This window comes from Silene latifolia, chromosome X, assembly GCF_048544455.1.
Source record: "Silene latifolia isolate original U9 population chromosome X, ASM4854445v1, whole genome shotgun sequence".
NCBI lineage: Eukaryota > Viridiplantae > Streptophyta > Magnoliopsida > Caryophyllales > Caryophyllaceae > Silene > Silene latifolia.
In genome coordinates this window covers 287,621,709-287,642,289 of record NC_133537.1, presented here as the reverse complement: position 1 = coordinate 287,642,289, position 20,581 = coordinate 287,621,709, and the positions used below count along the sequence as shown (strand labels likewise).

Here is a 20,581-nt window from a genome sequence, read left to right as displayed (position 1 = left end):
ACATCTGGTTTGGCTCGCATAAGCCTGTTCGGTTGGTTCAGTTATCGTATCAAACACTTGGTGCGCCTCTACTACTTCTTCATTTTCTTGTGTAATTCTTGCTGCTTGAGCCAATTCTAATTCTAAAATAAAGGTTGGAATCGGCAATTCATCGAGCACCTTTTGTGCACTTGGTAATGGAGCCACGGCAGTTAAATCTCGTACGGAGCTGTGTATCTCTGTCTAAAGCTTGATTTAGACTTGTATTTGGTTCACGAATTTCATCAAACACCTCGTCTACACTATTCACAGTTTCATTTTCTTGTAAGTTTGACTCACACATTTCACCAAACATGTTGTCTGCATTGGAATGGGGTTCCTCCTCTTCAGATTCTTCGACTTCCACGGGTTTCAACCCCTCTTTTGGGACTTTTACGAAAGCCATACCGTCATCGTCTTCGCCAAAAGAGAATCTGCAATTGTAGTCAGGTGCGTAGGTACACCTATGGTGGACAGACCAAATTGCATCACACCACAAGCAGAAATCAGTCTCTCTCCTTGCATTCATCGCACTTAGAGTAGTGAGGAAATAGGATTTGATGATGCCACTCCGCTTAGCTTCGAGGATTTGTTCTTCAATAGGGTCCTCATGACATAAATTCCGGTAGAAAACCTCGATTCTTTTCATTTTGGATTTTTTAAAAATTTATGAATATGACAAAGGTCGAGAGGAAAGCTCGCTCTGATAACCAAATGAAAGGATCGATATGCTACCACAATAATAGAATTGTGATGAATTAATCACCTAGATTCCATTATAACAAATGAGATTAATCTCACAAGTTCATTCATAAAATTCATTAATTACTCATTACAACTTACTAATGCCTTATATAGGCTATAAGCCTTGGGGAATAAGAAATCACAGAGCTAAATTACCAAACTACCCTCCATGATATTTTCGGTGTGTATCATCCCTCCATTATTAATTAAAACAAACCCTAATTAATTTTAACAAAAAATCAAATTAATCGAAAAAACGCATTAAAAGTGTGAGGATGATTAATTTCATTAATAATAAAACAATTAGTGAGTCAAATACTTGTTCAATAGTTCAATAGTTAAATTATCAGCCGTAATCAAATAAGTTGGTTTATTTTTTTGAAAAGGTAGAAGATAACAATTGAGAGAATTAGATTTCAAGTTTTTAAGTTATGGGTAGCAAATGGAAAGCATGATACAAAAAATACTATAATAAGAAAAAAAAACGTACAGCAAAAATAAATTGCATCTATCTATATGCTTTGAATTAATATCATTATTTATTGTCATATCGGGTTTTATGTATACTATTGGTGAAACAATATTTCATAGTCTCCACTTTTAACCGACGTTTACAATAAAACAAATTCCACTCCTATATTTTGTTGGAAATAGGGGCTCTTTTGCCTTGTGTAGTTTTTTCCAATTGTCCCACATTGGTAGAATTTAGTTGGTTTTTGGTGTTTATATATCAAACTACTTCTTACCATATCACTAGCGGGTAAAGGGAGCCTTTTGTAAAGGCTTGCGAGTTACTTAATTCAGCTCGCACAAGTGCTCGAGCCCGGATCCGGATTCGGGATTCGGCAATCGCCTGCGGCGGGATGTGCCTATTTTTAGTGGGTTGAGAGTTTTTCTCCCCCATTTACGTTTTGACTGCTGCTGTTTAGGAGCACTATCAGGCTCCTCAACTGCTCCGTTTTTTATATAAATAGAGCACTAGTTCAGCACTCTCAACACAACAATCATCACTCTCATTTCTCTCTTTACTTCTTACTCTCTTACAATTTCTGGGTAAAGTATTTATGTCGTTCCAAGGCTCTTATTCTCTAGTGGGCGGGTTTAAGCGTTGTAGTGTAAATCCTTGGGGAACTACCGGCAACGGCTGATCGCCACCACGGTCGTGCCGAAATAGTTTTCAAAGCAGTGGCTCTCATACCACGTCACTACGAAACCGGGTTATATTTTCTGATCTCCTTATTTTTATCGTTACTGCTTCATTTTGCACCAACAATTTGAAAACTATTTTTTGTTGTTGTAACAATGTCGTCTCTGATGTCCAAAACTCTTCCTGATTTGACTAAATTTAGCGTCTAGATGGTAACAACTACAAACAGTGGTCACAAAAATTGATGATGTTCTTTAAACAATTCGAAATTGATTATGTGTTGTTTAGTGACCCTCCTGCTGTTACCGAGTCTACTGCTGATACTGTAGAACAAACCCCTCCAATTATTCCTGCAGTTAAGTCATATGAAGAGGCTATTAAGAAATTTGATAAGGATAATAAAACTGCTAGATACCATCTACAGTACTAAACAACATGACTTATACCCTGTTTGATTTATTTATGATTCATAAGTTTGTCCGTACCATTTGGGAGTCGTTGGAAACGAAATATGGGGCTGATGACGCAGGGAAAAAGAAATATGTTGTGGGTAAGTGGTTGGGATTTCAGACGGTCGATGAGAAATCTATCATGGAACAAGTACATGTCTATGAAAATTTATGTGCTGATGTCGTTAACGAGGGATGAAATTAGATGACATTTTCCTGGCCAATGTTTTCTTAGAATGTTTTCTCCCTTCCTGGTCTGAATACCGGAACCACCTAAAGCTAAGAAAAAAGACCTTTCACTCCAAGAACTAGTGGGACACATGAGGACCGAGGAGGCAAACCGTCTAAGGATAAACCTGTTAGTCAAACTGTGAATGCTACTGTTGTTGCTAATCTGGTTGAGTCTGGTGGTCCATCTAATGCTGAAAAGTTCAAGGGTAAGGGTAAGGCCAAGGGTGGTCAGGCCAAGGGTGGTCAGGCCAAGGGACATGTTAATACAAAGAAGAATGGTCCAGGGAAGCACCCTAAACCAGTTGCTAAGATCCAGAAACCAAAAGGCCCAATTGTTTGCTATGTTTGTGGAAAAGCTGGTTATAAAGCCTACCAATGCACTGAAAAGAAATCTGTTGAAGCCAATGTTGCTGTAATTGACGATTTCATTGCTGCTGTGGTTGTGGAAGCAAATCTGGTGGGTAACGTTACTGAATGGGTCTTGGATACTGGTGCCTCTAGACACCCCTGTGCTGATAAGGGGCTATTTGCTGAGTTCGAGGAGGTAGGTGATGGGGAATGTGTCTACATGGGTAATTCTTTATCCGCAATGATCACCGGCAAAGGCAAGATTTTTCTCAAACTCACCTCAGGGAAAACACTTACTCTAAACAATGTTTTGTATGTACCCTCATTGTGTCGAAACCTCGTGTCTGATGCCTTATTTAACAAAGCTGGTTTGAAACTTGTTTTTGAGGCCGACAAGGTTGTAATGTCGCGTAATGGGCAATTTTTGGCAAGGGTTATCTGTCTGGGGGTTTATTTGTTTTGAACACTGATTCAGTTTCTAATAATATTGCATCTACTTCTACTTATATTGCTGAGTCTATTAATATTTGGCATGGTAGATTAGGTCACGTGAATGTTGAGTACATTAAAAAAAACTTAGAACAATGAGTTTAATTCCAAGTTTGACGAGTCAAGAATTCTCTAAATGTGCTAGTTGCGTTGAGGCTAAATTTACAAAAAACCCTAGTAAACCTGTTAATACTAGGAATACGAGTCTTCTTGAGTTGATTCACACTGACCTAGCCGACTTCAAAAATGTTGCCAGTAGATGCGGTAAAAATTATTATGTGACCTTTATAGACGACTGTTCGAGATACACTAGAGTATATTTGCTTAAGACTAAAGATGAATCAGAGCAATCGTTTATAAATTTTAAAATGAAGTCGAAAATCAACTAGATAGGAAAATCAAACGGGTAAGGTCTGACAGAGGAGGCGAGTATAAGTCTGGCTATTTAATCGATTTTTGTGCAAAAAATGGCTTAATACATGAGACTAGTCCACCTTACTCACCTGAGTCTACTCTGAGTAGCTAATGGAGTAGCTGAACGAAAAAATAGAACATTAAAAGAAATGATGAATGTTATGCTTTTAAGTTCTGGCCTTTCTGACGATATGTGGGGGGAAGCGGTACTTTCTGCTTGTCATATCTTTAACTGTGTACCTCATAAGAAAATTGACAAGACATCCTACGAGATTTTGAAGGGTTATCCTCCTAACTTGAGCTTCCTTAGGGTATGGAGGTGTTTGGCTAAAGTGGGTTTATCTGACTTTATGAGACCTACTGTTGGACCAAAAACCTATGATTGTGTGTTTAAAGGGTATGCTCAAAATAGCTCTGCTTACCGATTCATGTCTTTGAGTGATCGTTCTGTATCTGAGGCTAGAGATGCTGAATTTTTTGAGCATGTTTTTCCATTACAGAAGAATGTTGTATCATCTATTGATATGTCTTCACATGCTAGTAGTAGCTCTTCTATTGATCATATTGTTGAACCTAGAAGAAGTAAGAGACCTAGATGTGTAAAGAACTTTGGTGATGATTAAACTTTACTGTCTGAACATGGATACATTGTTTGTGCTAGTGATGAAATCCATTTCTGCTAATTTTTGGAAAGATGCTATTAAAAGCGAACTTGATTCTATTGTGTTGAATAAGACTTGGGAGTTAACTGATTTACCTAAAGGTAGTAAACCCATTACGAGTAAATGGATCTTTAAAAGAAAAATGAGACCTGACGGTACAATAGAAAGGTTCAAAGCTAGACTTGTGGTTAGAGGTTTTGTGGAAAGATATTGACTATTTTGATACTTTTTCTCCTGTGACTAAAATTTCGACTATAAGAACTCTTGTCGCCTTAGCTGCCATTCATAACCTCTTTATATATCAGATGGATGTTAAAACTGCTTTTTTGAATGGTGAACTAAGGGAAGAGATTTATATGTCGCAACCTGAAAGATTTGTTGTAAAGGGTCAAGAGAATAAAGTGTGTAAACTGAACAAATCACTATATGGTCTAAAACAAGCACCTAAATAGTGGTATGAGAAATTCAACAACACTTTGGTAAGTAATGGCTATATGGTTAACAATTCTGATTCATGTGTGTATTCTAAAGCGGTAGAATCTGATTGTGTAATTATATGCCTTTATGTTGATGACATGTTAATACTTGGTAATAATTAAAACCAAAGATTTTTTGTCATCACAATTTGAGATGAAGGACTTAGGAGAAGCTGATGTAATCCTAGGGGTTAAGGTTATTCGAAATTCTAAGGGAATTTCTTTAAGTCAATATCATTATGTGGAAAAAGTGTTGAAAAAGTTTAACTGCTTTGATGAAGTGTCTGCTAGAACACCCTACGACGCTAGTATACCTTTATGTAAAAACTTGGGTAAGAGTGTTTCCCAAGAAGAGTATGCTAAAATCCTAGGTAGTGTGATGTTTCTTATGAATTGTACTCGACCAGATATTGTGATGCGTGCATTTTATATAGATATTTTGTACTTCATTTGCACGCATTTCTATGCATATTTAGTAGTGTTTAGCTACAAATGTCCCCCGAATAGTCTACTTTGGTTTGTCTTGTATTGTTTGCAGGTATGAAACGGAGAGGAGCATAATCAAGCCTAAAACATGTCTCTATGCATGCATTTAGGAGATGAGTTGAGTTGGAGCTTGGAAACTACTAATTTGAGGTGCGCATTTAAGTAAAGAAGCTAGGCGGGCAAAGGAAGAGCTTCAAACTACTAGTGTCTACTTTGAAGAGCCATATCTCAAGTTCTACAAATGCTAATCAGGTGATTCCAATTGGAGGTGAAAGCTTATCCTCTTATCTTTCCAACGCCACGAAAATCGCTTGATTCAGACAAGTAACGGAGAAATGGCGGCCGTTTGAAATTCAGTGCGCAAAGCAGGAAATTACGCGCTGAAACTCTCGATCGAGAGCTCTGTAATATATACATTTCGATTGACCTCTTGACATTTCGAATGACCAGCTACTCTTTTGGATCGACCACCTTGAGCCCTTAATTTGTTCGATCGAGGTCCTTTTCATTCGATCGAGAACTTTCGCTGAGGAAACCTCTCGATCGAACAACTTTATCGGACGCGGCTTATTTTATGTCGAGACTATCTTAATTTAGTTTTATCTTATAATAAATATCTCTTCTACTATATAAGAGATAATTAGGTTAGAATAAGGGGGGACTTCTTCCATCACTTTTTCCTTATCATTCAACCTCATATTACGTTACTTTGCTCTCTCTATTATCCGGGATCTCTTAATCTGTAATTCTTCCTTTTACTCTCTCTTTCTTCACAAATTCTCATTATAGACGGACACTATCCGTCTATACGTATAGACGGATACCATTTCTTCTCACAAAATACTCATTTGCCATAAAGTGGGAAGCACATGGGGGGTGCCCCACCTTGTCCCCCCTACCCATTTTATTAGAGGTCTTTACCCGTCAATACGCCCCACCCGTCTATACCAAGACCTATTACTCTTTCTTTTACTCTCTCCTTAATTTGTGATGTTTATTATTCCTCTATTCTTTCGCTCTTGTTCTATCAGTATTATGCCTAGGTAATTTAATTGCTAAGATTTAGGGGATTCGATGAACTGTTGTTAGTTGCTAATTAGGTTTACAGATCTTTCGTTGTTATCATGTTTATGTTGTTAATCACTGCAATTAACTGTAACTAGCTACTTGAATCGATGCATTTAGCTTAATTAATCTTGGTAAGCCTTAACCTAGACCGGGAGGTTGGAAGAGGTGAGACCCGCAGTGAACAATATGATGCTTTAGTGAGGGCGGAAGCTAAGCTAATAGTATTTTAGGGCGAATTGAGACCGGAAGGAGATATTCGTTGCCCGTTAGACTGATACAATTGATCGATCTGTGGCCTTAGCTGCAATTTTCTAACATTCATTGATGACCCGACAATCCTAATTCTCTTCCTTTACTGTTAATCTCTCTTACTCTTTTCTCACTTTAATCTCCTTTAGTTTTAGTTCAAACAACTTAAACCCCCAATTGTGACCATAGACAGACCGAATTGACAAGTAGATAGTGACCGCCTCCCTGTGGAGATCGACCCTACTTACCACTGACTTCTGTTAGTTGTATTTAGGTATTTATTTTTGGTACCTGAAGACGGTATCATATTGCATATGCGGTTAGTAGACTGAGTGGTTATACACATAACCCTAGTAGTGAACATTGGAATGCTCTTCGTTGTTTACTAAAATACTTAAAAGGAACATCTGCTTTATGTTTGCATTATAGTAAATTTCCTGTTGTGTTAGAAGGATATTGTGATGCAAATTGGGTTTCAGGTAACGATGAGATTTGTTCTACTAGTGGTTATGTCTTCACCATGGGTGGAGGTGCTATATCGTGGAAGTCTACTAAACAGACTTGTATTGCACGCTCAATCATGGAGTCGGAGTTCATAGCCCCTGAGTTGGCAGGACAAGAGGCTGATTGGTTGAAAAACCTACTAGCAGATGTACCAGTATGGGGAGGACGACAGACTCCGGTCTCCTTACACTGTGACTCTCAAGCAGCTATTGGTGTTGCTAAGAATAATGTGTACAATGCGAAGAAACGACACATTCGAATCAGGCACGCTGCAGTTAAAGAACTCCTTGACAATGGAGTGATCGCTTTGGATTATGTGAAGTCCGAAAGCAATCTGGCTGATCCCTTTACTAAGGGGTTGACTAGGAGACTAGTCGTTGAAACGTCGAGGGGAATGAGGCTTAAGTCCTTAAGTCAAGAGTGACTAAGTCTCAAGCTTCTATTTCTATGACGTAGTATGATTCATAGCCTTAACGGTGGTGCTTTTGAGATGCACTTGATGAATCATACACCAGGTTGAACTTATGTCCTTAATGGCTCATGTGAGAAGTGCTATTGAGAAGCACTTGAGCCACCTACGTAGGTGTAATGATCATAAGACTATGAGAAGTCTCATGAATACACCTATTAGTACCAAGGAAAACGCAATGCTCTAAAGAGCGCGTTGCAGATTGAAATCGCGGAACGATCACATTTTTGAAGGTATGATATGTGTTATGGGGGGTATCAACCGAAGCTCAGCTAGGAAGCTAGGAATTCAAATCGAAAGATATTCTCTCGCTGTAAGTAAGTTGTTTCCTCATCTCACTAAAGTGTCAATTCAAATCGAAAGATATTGATACCTAAGTATCCAATCCTTCCTTTACCCAGGAATTTCTTTCTCTGTCTCTGTCGCCCCTAGTGGGGGATTGTTGGAAATAGGGCTCTTTTGCCTTGTGTAGTTTTTTTCAATTGTCCCACATTGGTAGAATTTAGGTTGTTTTTGGTGTTTATATATCTAACTACTCCTTACCATATCACTAGTGGGTAAATGGAGCCTTTTGTAGAGGCTTACGAGGTGCTTAATTAAGCTCGCACACGCGCGCCGTGCCCGAGTCCGGATTTGGGATTCGGGAATCGCCTGCAGCGGGCTGTGCCTATCTTTAGTGGGTTGAGAGTTTTTATAAATAGAGCACTAGTTCAGCACTCTCAACACAACAATTATCACTTTCATTTCTCTCTTAACTTCTTACTCTCTTACAATTTTTAGGTAGTATTTACGTGTTCCAAGGCTCTTATTCTCTGGGCGGGTTTAAGCGCTGTAGTGTAAATCCTTGGAGAACTACCGGCAACTGCTGATCGCCACCACGGTCGTGCCGAAATTGAAAAGGCAGTGACTCTCATACCACGTTACTACAAAACCGGGTTATATTTTCTGATCTCCTTATTTTCATTGTTACGGCTTCGTTTTGCACCAACACATTTTACTAATTTCTAATTGTAACTTAGTTGTCGTTGTCTCCTTTTATATTTGAAATCTGACAAATTCACAACGGTAAACATCAATTGTACCAAAAGATACAGGTTAACCAGACCACATCAGCTCCAAGTGGCTACGCTAGTATACATTATCCACTGCCCTTTACAAAAACAACGTTTCGGGGAATTTTGGCATCAATTCGATACAAGTTGACGATTAAATATGGTCAAAAGTTGGTACAAGTACTCAGTGGACATTCCAAATCCTACGCAGGTAAAATGTCGTGGACTCATTTTTTGAGTCACTACTAGGCTGCCTTTGGAAGATGAGCGGTTTGATCTCGTTTTAGCAGAAAATTGACCAGAAAAGAGTCCAAGATTATCTGTACGTTAAATCCACGATAAGCGCCTGCATCAATATTTTAGGATCAAGCAATTTAAGTGAGAAGATTAAGTAACCTGATTAAGATGTGCAGCAACACAAGGAAGAACCAATAGACCAGATGCGCCCATCGCACCACCGAGCTGGTCAACCACAGCAACTGTGACTGGTAATGTCTTCTGCAAATCATAAAAGAAGCACCTTATTAGTCTCACCTTGACCACTACGTTGCTCGGATTCGGTTAGAAGTTGAGTGCCCAGGTGGAGGACTATGCTATTTTCGAGAAATCTTTTTTGTGTTGGCTTGAAATGAACTGTTCAAGCACTATACTTATGTTTGAGCATCAGATATCAATACTGTAAGCGGGGTTATGCAAATAGTCGGAGTCGCATTAAAAAATCAAGTTCCTACTGCAACTGGCCTCAACACTATTTTGAACGGGGGAAGCCTTTGAGGCACAAAAGTGATGTTGCCATGGCATCAAATATCAGATGCAACGACCACAATCCAATTCCATGTTCGATACCATGGTGATGTAGTCAGGCTCTATTATCAGTCAATATAGAAATTGAACACTGAGGAACTCACCTGGCTAGCAACTAGAAGGAAAGCAATGGCATTCTGCCGGTTGGAGAAGATTGACTTTTTTCCTCCAGAGAGCAACGATAAAGTCTTAATAGCAAGGGCATTGAAAACTAACAGAACTATATGCAGGACGCTGCACCGAAAGAGCATATTGTTAGACAGTCCTTATTGGCAGCGAAAAATAGTTGATATGAAAATGGTAATTGTTCAACGTAAGCAAACGCATGCAAGGAAAGACATGAAATTAGCTGTTTAACTTACGCCCCCAAACCAATAGCTAGAAGGAATCCTGTAGGGTTAACCATCATAAGCAATGACCTTGATTTGCTCACTTGTATCCATGGGACCTATGCGCATTTACGAAAAATGGATCACATATACAAACACACAGCAATGTCAAAATCGAACGCAGTTCTAGTATTTACTTGAATAAACTGAGAACTGTGAGAAGCCATGAAAGTGGTACAAGCCTACAATCCAGAGTTTTAATCCAAACTTAAAAGTTGGAAGAATTTTATGCCAGTCTTAATCATACAGCATGAGATATTCTCGTCGATTGACCTCGTTAATTCATCGAAGTTTAAAATTTTCTGAGATCAATAATATCTAGAAGAAACCTTGCATGAAATAATATCAGGTTCCACACTTACAAGGCTGAGAAATACAGCACTTGTGATTGACAGAAGCTTGCGGTTGTTGTCAGCAAATTTCCCCACGCCTGCAAATGACACAAACACAACAACGAGTTTAGAAGCCAATATTCATTCTAGTTAGATAGATAAGTGGGTTGGTATCATGGTATGTAACTATGTACATAGATGGATAGAAACAAATAGACACATATGTTAAAAGGAGGCCCGCATCTACAAAAAGAAGTACTCACCATCAACGGCTTCACGAAGCACCTGTAGATAAACACCGACACTATTTCAACTAATTTTATGTAGAAGTTCGACTGCAGTTATACTAAAAACATGCCTTTTCAGAATAAAAGGATACAAGGTATTTAATCAGACCATGTTATTGTTTTTGGCACAAAGTTCAAGGATATGATGAGAGAGAATGTGAAATAGTGCTATTATTTATATTATTTCATCCATTTACGTATGTCCTTTTCAACCAAAAACTTACCAAAACTAAAGATAGATAAATATTCACTGATCCATTACCATTCTATACGACTATTATTAAGCCACCAAGTGAAGTTATTACAGTGGTAATGCAGTCATTAGCCACTGTCAGAACAACCACTCAGTTTGAGGAACAACCCCAGTCACTTGCATTCAGAAGGTCTAAAGTTTAAGGCAACTACACTTTAGGCCGAAAGAGCAGTTGAAGAAGTACTACTCCATCCCGATTCTATTGTCTCCATATGAACTTTGGTGGTGGTCAGCTAATGTCAACTTTGACTATTAATTTCTTCAAATATACAAATGCAATACAGGAACATTTATCATTTTTGATTTATCACAAACGGACCATTTTCGTATTATCATTTTTAAAAGCTGCAACTGTTGTATATAATGAGAAAATGATGTCAACAGTGACATTGTTTGACGGCCAAAGTCAAACAGAGACAAATGAAATGGAGCATCACTTTGCCCTAGAAAATTTTCAAAACATCATGTCTTAATTGGGACTTTTGGAGGTACTTTTAAGTTTTAACCATAAAATATGCAGCAGTAAATTCAGCTCAGGTAAAGCTACATTATTGCAGTCTTCTAACGAAACCCTCCTATGAAGGAAGCTATAAATTGGCACGAGTAATACTTTAGAATACTCAAGCAAACAGAGAATCAAGTGGAATCTCACAGAAAATACATCATCCTTAAGGAAGCCACAGCCCACAGGCAGTAAGCATCAAACAAGCAGACTTATTCACCCTTTTTTTCCTTCTGTTTTTTCAGTATTTCCTTTGCTCTGTTCTGAATAACAAATGCTTACAAGTAGATTTATAAACCCTTTTTTTCCTTCTGTAATTTCAGTCTTTCCTTTGCTCTGTTTTGCCCACAAAATAACCAAGGGCTTATAAAAAGTTATTCCTTGTTAGTATTTGTTATTCAGAGTATGAATGAGAAACTGTGACTAAGAGAGATACAAAGTGCGCTTAGGGGAGTTTAATCAAGACATTCTAAGCCTGAGCTCTTGGAGGGACGTTGAGAGAATCAGCTGAACTTACAAGTCCATAGTTTCAGCTTCTTCGTTCTTCCTCATGGTGTCCCATCTAAGTTGTGATTGTCTCTTAACAATTACGTGCTTTGTGATAAAACACTGTGTTCAGATACAGTTTTACGACAATAAAGAGTGTTTAGGTGACTAGGTGAGTGCATAACAAGTATCAGTGACTCTCTTGTCATGCTTATGAAGTTATGACAATAAAGCCAAAGAAATACAGCTCAGTCCATACAGTTGAATATGTGCAAATGTATGTGAATTCCATTAGATCAAAGGGCAGAGAATAGCTTCGTCACAAAGTCTTCTGAGATCACTATTCCATCAGAGCAATTACTCAGGAAAGACGTTAACTATTATTGGTAAAATGGTGGAGAACTTTTGTTAATTTCTCCAGAAAAACTGCTGAAGGAAAGGACAATTTAGTCAACCAGGATTAGAAACTGGACAGCTTCAGAGAGAATCCCATAAATCCATAACATGGAAACAAAGCCAAACCAAGGACAAAAATTGAAAATAGCCAATGCAAACAGTCTCCAATCCGCATATCATACCCTTGAGCTAGCTTAGAAAGTTAGAAAGGTTAAAAAATTGTTATGCAAAATTGTAAAAGAAACTCAATGATAAAATTAATGTGCAAAAGATAAACCACACCCAACCTTCAGGAGAAGAGACATGTTAGCCAAAAACCACGCACCTTTCCCAGGATAAGCGGAATCAATAAAGTGATGACAAGGCTTTTGAAAAGCTGCTCAGTAGGAATGGATATGCCAACACCAGCACCCACAAACTTTGAAACAGTAAATGGGACCTGGAAAAAGTAAAATATGCTTCATGCATCACACTGAGAAGAGCAGTTTCAGTAGCAGAAAAACGACATATATAGATTACTAGATGCATGCTTGTATCTGTAAAGCATAATGCATGCTCAGGAACACACAAAACCCCATGTTCTGGAGTGTCATGACAAGAACTGCATACAACAACAACAACAACATTACCCCAGTGCCTCAAATGGCTCCCGCAAATTACGGGGTAAGGGGGGGTCGGATGTACGCAGCCTTACCCTTGTGTTAGCAACACAAAGAGGCTGTTTCTCAATGACCTAAGATGAAAATTGCGTCGAGAACTGCATCGAAGGACCGCCACTTCACAAAAGAAAGATGCGCAGCCGCTTTAGTGAGCCATTTTGATTTATTCCATTATAATCCATAACCAAAGAGTAATGAGTCTTTGGCTCCATTAGAAATATGGAAACCATGACAAGAACTGCATATACAAATTTATTAATACGCATTTAGTTACGAGATAAGGACAGGCATATATAGGAGAGGCTGTGCACGAAGGCACCCACTAAGACTCAGGGGACCACAGATTAAGCTTAAAACAACTTTCACATCATCCAGTAGGAAGTGGTCAAGGCTACGGGATCTAGAAGGTGAAGTATAGCTATCATTAATAAGATGGTCTTACGCATTGCCAAACATTCATGACAGGAGCTGAATACAGAATATGCTTTAATAGAGGAATATGTTATTTGGCATGGAAGACAAGGGATGCAGCTACGTCATAAGACTCCTAACAGGCAAATATATGATTCATTAAAGACCCTGCGACGGAAATGTTGACATAATAATAAGTACGCAGTAGTCTTTTAAATGATTAAGAACTTGTGAAACTTACAACAAGAATTCCGAGCAAGTTAGATATCACAGTCATTGCCAGAGCTAATGCGAAATTTCCCTTAGCTAGCTGTATTTTATCAAAGAAGATACGGTCAAAAGTAGAGTATTAGAAAGGAAAGTTGAAATGACTCTCAATAGATCTAAATCTCCATACTTGAGTTAGTGAGACACCACTTGACAATGAAGTTGGCATGCATGTGAATATGGCTAGTCCTGTTGAAAACAAATAACAGTAAAGCATCTTGTAGACAGACGATAATATAGTTTCCAAAAATCAAGCATAATCAAACAACAACACAGGCATGTGATGTCAATTCACAACAATATACGTACATGATCGTAGATACCAATAAACTTGAGTTTTACGGATTTCACAGAGCACTGAGCATTCCCTGCAATTAAGGCTAGGGGTCTATTACACCGTTACTGCCCAACAACATTACCCCAGTGCCTCAATGGCTCCCACAAATTGCCCACATAAAATAAGATAAAACTATAGAAGTTTGCCTTCAAACTTCACAAACCCCGTAATTTCACAGGCAAACTACATAATCCACCAGGATGTTTTCAACACGCTTAAACAGCTTTCGACACACGGATTCTCCTACAGGAAGCACAATAATTTTCTATCAACCCACCTCCCCCATCCAGCAATGATAAACAATGTACCAAAGACCACATCCAACATAACATGCAGCTTAATGCACCTTCCTTTCCCTCAAAGAGCACTGACAGCATGCTTACAAAGATAATGACAATACCAAATTGATGAATAGACGAACAGCAATAAGTAAGATAAACGGATATATCTCTATAGTATGGAGGAAAGTACGAAAAAACAAGTCATAAGCACCATCAGAAGTCAACTATCATATCAATATTGCTGTATTTGAATTTGCTACATGGTGCTTTCTAGACTGAGTTAAGCTCATTAACCTTAATTCTCGCAAATGAACTACTTTTTAATTACAAAAGAATTGAAAGGCAATATTTCAGCCCGAGTTTTACAGTTTCATATTACCCTTTGATGCAGGGGGCGGACAAGATTAATATGCATAATTCTAATAATATATAAGCAGGGAATATGCTAAATATAGTTCGTCATAGACTCATAATCCTTAGCTTCACTACCTGTCACAAATTCTGGAGGCTGAAAATTTAGTAGTAAGATCAACCTTGAGAACACAGGAGTCAAAAGCAGTATAGAAACCTGCAAAACAACCCTAGTTATTGTCAAAAATCTGCATACGAGGACATTTTTTGGCCAAAGCTAACTGCAGTAACATCTAAATAAAAAACACTGCACACTGGCAATCGAGTCAACATAATCTAAGAAAATGAGGTTTTTTAATACGGAGTACTAGATTATCGCATGGAATTATGAGGATCAAAATGCCATTTTGAGTGACCATCCATATAATTTACACCAGCAAGAGTTTAGAAATAGGTTTTTTAATACTAGGATTTATTGCATGGAATTATGGATTAGCGAGCATATATGTCTCATCTAACTTTCAAGATATTGTATGAATCAGAAAACAATATGTTTAAATTGATTTTGTCCAGTTTTGTCCCTTCAACTACTTTTTTACTTTTCAGAAATGATTTTGTTCGGGATTTCAAATCTAAGAAGGCAATTTTAGGAAGTTTCTTGCTTCCTAAACTTCAAAAGGGTGAGATATCATGTTCTACCTTAGATACCTCTAAGAGATGCATAAAATAAACTTGCCTCCAACTCCCGAAGAGATTATAGCTCACATGGTGCAACAATTTAAGGAATGTATCATCATTGTCAAGGAGGTACATATATGATTACACAGCTAATGATGAAATTTACATGCTAAACCCAAAACTACAAACTAGGTTTCAAGTATCATCAACATCAAACAACTCAAATTAAAATATTTTTTAACATATACTCCCTCCTATTCTATATGATCTTCCACATTAGTTTTGGACCAACATTTAGTGGAGTGGTATTATGTGGAGGAAAATGAAAGTAGGAGAGAGAATGTGGGGTTACAAATTATATTAACCACAAATGATAGACAAATAAGGAAAGTAGAAGATCTTTGTGAATTTTTCGTTTTAGGAAATGTGGAAGATGTTAGTGAATAAGAGGGAGTACAACAAACAACAAAAACACAAACAACATGCTATTTAGGGGTCATCAAACATGAATCATCGTCACAAGGAACTGTTGCTCGAAGAAAGAGAAAGAAGGCATCAAAAACTTGGCAAAGATAAGATATAACATAAGCTGACACAACAAGAGGAAAAAGGGAAAAACGAGAGTGGACCAAAACAAAGTGAGAAAGTGAGAAAAAAACCAAAGCAAGGAAGAAAGCAAACACAAAGGGAGATGATAAAGGAGATAGATAAAGGGACAAAAGGAGTAAGGAAAAACCGAAACTGAAGATAGAGAAGGCATCACCAAAGACATACAGAGTATAAGACAATTTAAAACCCCGTCACTCACATAAATTTTGTGTCCAGTTTGTCCCAAATAAAACAATAATTCCTTCAATCTTCAGTTTGGCCAAGTCGTCTTAGGTTTTCCCCAGCCCGATATAATTCCTTCATTTTGCCATTCTTAAATCCTTTTAACTAGTCTGTTTCTTTTTATCTCCGTTTCACATGGTTAACATAGCTCCTACTTTCTTTCTAATTACGTCATTCCTCATAATCCACATTTTGATGAAACTTGAGATGGTTAAGTTGGCTACATGCATGTCTAGCGAAAATTATACCTAGTTTTGGAATTTTCTCATCAAAATGAGCTAAATACGGGTATCTAGGGTCACTTGGGTACATTTGGGATGTAATCCTGAAGTAGACCACCAAAAGGCTCTTTTGCTAGACCCCAAGATATCAGTGCACGTGTTCTAAAGCAGATCACTACAATTGTGAAATAAAACATGATAACTAAAAATAACCAGATTCCGTCGAGGGAGTAAGCACATTTAAAGCAATACCACACCAAATAATCCAACAGGCCAGGCATCTTTTGCTGCTCCAATTTCTTGACTCCGTAACGTCAAACCTATAATAACCAGAGAAACTCGAAAATTTCAATGCCAATTTGACATAAAGCTCCAATGTTAGTTTAAAGCGTGGTCAATCCTCACCTGAAATAATAAAGATGAAAAACGTGCTCACTTTTGACAATGAATACTGATCAGCCAAGCAGCCCAGACCCGGATTCGCAAGCCCAAGAGCAACCCCACCAACAAGAGCTGCGCATAATAAGCATGCTCATCAATGACTCCAAGTTCAACAAAGTAATGCCATGCACATACCAAAGTTACTAATCCCAGTTCAGAGTACTTCCTCGTACTCAGCATTCTTTAAGTTTCTATTTTACTGTGAGGATTATTTTATCCAACGTAAAGAATCGGTTAAATCAGAGGGAATAGTAACTAGGGAAATAACCAAGGCACAGAGTCAAATTGCTTCACCTAAAAGAGAAGACAAACTCCAAAACCTTACAGTATTATTTACACTTTCTCCGTACCACAGAAACTCAAATGAGACCGTTATATGCATACAACGGGATCGCCTTACGCTATATAGGTTACTCTATAAATGATATAATGACTTAATTGTAGGCGTACAACGATCTCAATCACACGGGGGCAACTACTTATAGATTTATAAAGATTAAAATAAGAAACTACCTAATGGCAGAAAATTGTTGGCAGTAAAATCAAGAATTGGCTTTGCCAACTGCAACAAATTCCCAGAATTCTTAGCCTCATGATTGCTGTTTCCTCCATCATTAATCTTCAATAATAATAAAAAAAAAAAAACACAAATAAATTAGAAAATAGAAATAAATTATTCAAAAAAATAAAAAAAGGGAAGAGTAAAGAGAGTAGTACAGAGTTAGATGATGAAGATGCTCTGATATGGGATACAGTTAATCTGGGTGGTAAATGAATAATTGAATTGAAGGAAATTGTAGATGTTTGAAAACGTGATTTGGGGAAAAGGGTTTTGGGGGGAAGTAATGAAGCATAAAAAGAGGAAGAGGTTGGTGAGATACTGAAGGAGGGTCTAAAGTTGAGAGCTTTAATTGTTCCCGCCATTGAAGGACTGAGCTTGAACTTGGATTAGAATGAGTAGGGTCAGGTAAGGGAGTCCAATGACTCAGGTAGTCAGCTGTCTTGTTTCGGATGAGTGGTAATTTTTTTTTTGGAAAATGATAGTACATACAGTACATGATACTAACATACAGGGAGAGGGCTGTATTTAGGTAGGATGGTGCTCATTTATGAACGGGTTTTAGTCTTTCATTGAACGGAAATGACTATTTTACTCCTTTTATTTCAACTCCCCAATTTTCAATTTTCTCTCCATATTCAATTCTCCTCTTGAATTCCAGCGCCTCCCTCTCCCAATTTCCAATCAATTAGTCTTATTATAGACGGATATATCCATCTAAAGTAAAAGACGGTCAAATATGCTTAAAGTGGTGATATTTTTGGGCCCCACCATGCAACTTGTTGCTTATCTGTGGATAAATATTTGGCCCGTCTATAACTATAAACGAATATCTCCAGTCTATAATGAGATTTTGTGATTTTCAATTTTCATGGGCGAGATTTTCGCTGCGGCTGGAAACAATGAACATAACAGTGTAAGCAAAATTGATTGACACATTCTTCATAATTTGAACATTATGAACAACGGAAAAAAATCCTCTTCAGTAGCATGCTCTCTCCAGTACTTTTTAATGGTTCGGATTTTATTTCGGAACAATTTAACGGTTAACTATTTTGAAGAGATAGAAAGGTAATAATGATTTTATATTGTTGTGTTAAGAGGAAATAGAAAGTAATGGAAAGAATCCATCCCCATAAACAACTGTGTAAGCTTGGGCCATCTTTTGTTGCATGTTTTCCAACATGCTATTCATCGTAAATAATGACCCATTCTTTACAGAACAATGAGAGGATGAATCTTGAACAACCAGTGGTGAAATTGGTGAAATTCTTGCAACGGTGACGGTGTTACAAATCGTTATCTTGGGACGACAGGCTCTACCCCTACCCTGCCACCACCAGCGTCACCGACAGTCCGACATAACACCCAACGGACGACGTGCCTCTACTCAACATCGGCGACGACCACCGTCCCTCACCCCAACTCTAGCGACGGTTTAAATAAACCCTAATTTAATTAGTTTAAATCAATTCCTTAATTTCATGTAATATAATTAATAAAATTGAGAATTAAGAATTAGAATTATTACTGAATTGATACGAGAATTAACATCCATAATTGTGTAATTTGACGGATTTTAATAATTTTGTCAATTTGATTAATTTTTTAAGGGCGGGAATTAGAGAGTTTTTTTTTTCTGTTTCTAGGCAAAGGTTATACAATGGAAAAATAATGTAAAAAAGTCCATAAATAAGTAAAACACGTACATGAATGAACAACTACGTTTAAGTATCCAAAAGGGGAAATAAAAGCTTAAATCAAGCATTAATTATATTAGGTCATGTTTGGCCTCGCTTTAGAAAAACTGTTTTTGCTTTTAGAAATGAGTTTTTTAATAAGCTACTTCTTGATAAAACTGTTGGTGTTTGGCCTAACATTTTACAAAAAACGACTTCTCAACAACACTTTTTACGTAAGCGGATGAAAAATGATTTTTTTTTAAAGTATATCAAGATGGGTCTTGATTTGTAGAGAATGAAAAAAAATGAAATAATAAGTATTAATTTTATTTTATTTTGACATGTTTACAACATACAAGTTGTCATTTATGCTTAAAAATCTATAAAATAAAAGTAAAAGCTAGAAGCACCAATTTGGTGCTTCTACTTCTGGCTCTCAAAATTGACTTTTGGTCTTAAAAAAAGTTATTTTAAATTCTTCAAAATTGATTGTTTGGCCTGACTTGTGCTTATTTAGTGGAAAAACACTTTTAAAAGTCGGGCCACATTTTACTCATTATTGTACATTTCTGACCATAGTATCCCTCTCAATTCCCCTCATTAGAAAGTGTACTACATTTAAAAAAAAAAAAAAAAAAAAAATAAACATTACACAGTAATACTTAATCACCTATACCGCCTTCAACCTACCACCACCACCCCTTTCTTGGCTGCACACTGCCATCCGCCTGGACACCACCGCCGAAACCCCCTTGCCACCGCCGGTCACTGTTCATCGGCCGTCTCTCCCGCCCTCAGTCTTCTTCCCTCTCCCAGTTAAAGATCTCCTCTTCAGTTCCTCTATCGCCCCCTTGCTGGCGACCGACCCCGGTCACTCCCTCTGCCGCCCCTATCGCCGATGACACTTCAGGCAGCCACGGTCTCTAACCGGCCGTCGTCCAACGCTGGCAACCACCACCCTTCCACTAATACACAAACTCAATCAATTGCTTCAAGTACATAAAATTATTATTAAAAACACACAAAATTGAAACATAAAACATTGATCTGATTAATAATATTGCGAAATTAACGAATTAGATGGGTATTTTACACTTAAATTCGTCCATAATTGAAAAAATGTTTTAAGTTTGAAAGGAGAGAGGTTTCTAGAGAGAGAATTAGGTTTGTTGTTTTTTTTTTTAATTAGGGGTAGGTAAATGAAAATTAAGTGACAAAAAGTACTATAATGAGTAAAAAAATGTGGAAAAAAAATTACGTATTACTATACGGGTAAATTTGTCATTCATTCAATCATTCATACTCTAATTCCACTTAAGGTCATGATAAGAACCTCAACTTTAACATTTTTTCCATCAAGGACTTATACTTTCAAATATTCCAGTTAAGGACTCCATCCTTAACTCCGTTAAACACCTTATTGTTGAGAAAGCAGATTGACATATTTGACATTAATTAATAAAAAAAAACACACATGAAAAGTATTAGATTAGGCACAAATAAGTGGATGGATATGTAGATACCTCGTTTCTGCACCTCCCGGCAAACACCCAATGATGATTGGGCCGCATGTTTAGCTGTAGATACCCAGTATCTGCACCTTCCAAA

General features: G+C 37.5%; 1 protein-coding gene across 1 annotated transcript; it reads right to left on the bottom strand.

Annotated features, from left to right (window-relative positions):
• Positions 1–8,803: 8,803 nt before the first annotated feature.
• On the bottom strand, positions 8,804–17,797 carry LOC141616833 (putative sodium/metabolite cotransporter BASS4, chloroplastic). Its single transcript, XM_074433985.1, has 14 exons — positions 17,450–17,797; positions 17,246–17,351; positions 16,697–16,804; positions 16,544–16,611; positions 14,700–14,778; positions 13,723–13,781; positions 13,567–13,635; positions 12,581–12,694; positions 10,595–10,616; positions 10,362–10,429; positions 9,973–10,058; positions 9,715–9,844; positions 9,203–9,304; positions 8,804–9,126 (listed from the first exon to the last, which is right to left on the bottom strand). The coding sequence occupies exons 1-14, from the start codon at positions 17,654–17,656 to the stop codon at positions 9,052–9,054; spliced, it is 1,293 nt and encodes a 430-aa protein (XP_074290086.1). The 5' UTR covers positions 17,657–17,797; the 3' UTR covers positions 8,804–9,051.
• Between the last annotated feature and the right edge of the window lie 2,784 nt (positions 17,798–20,581).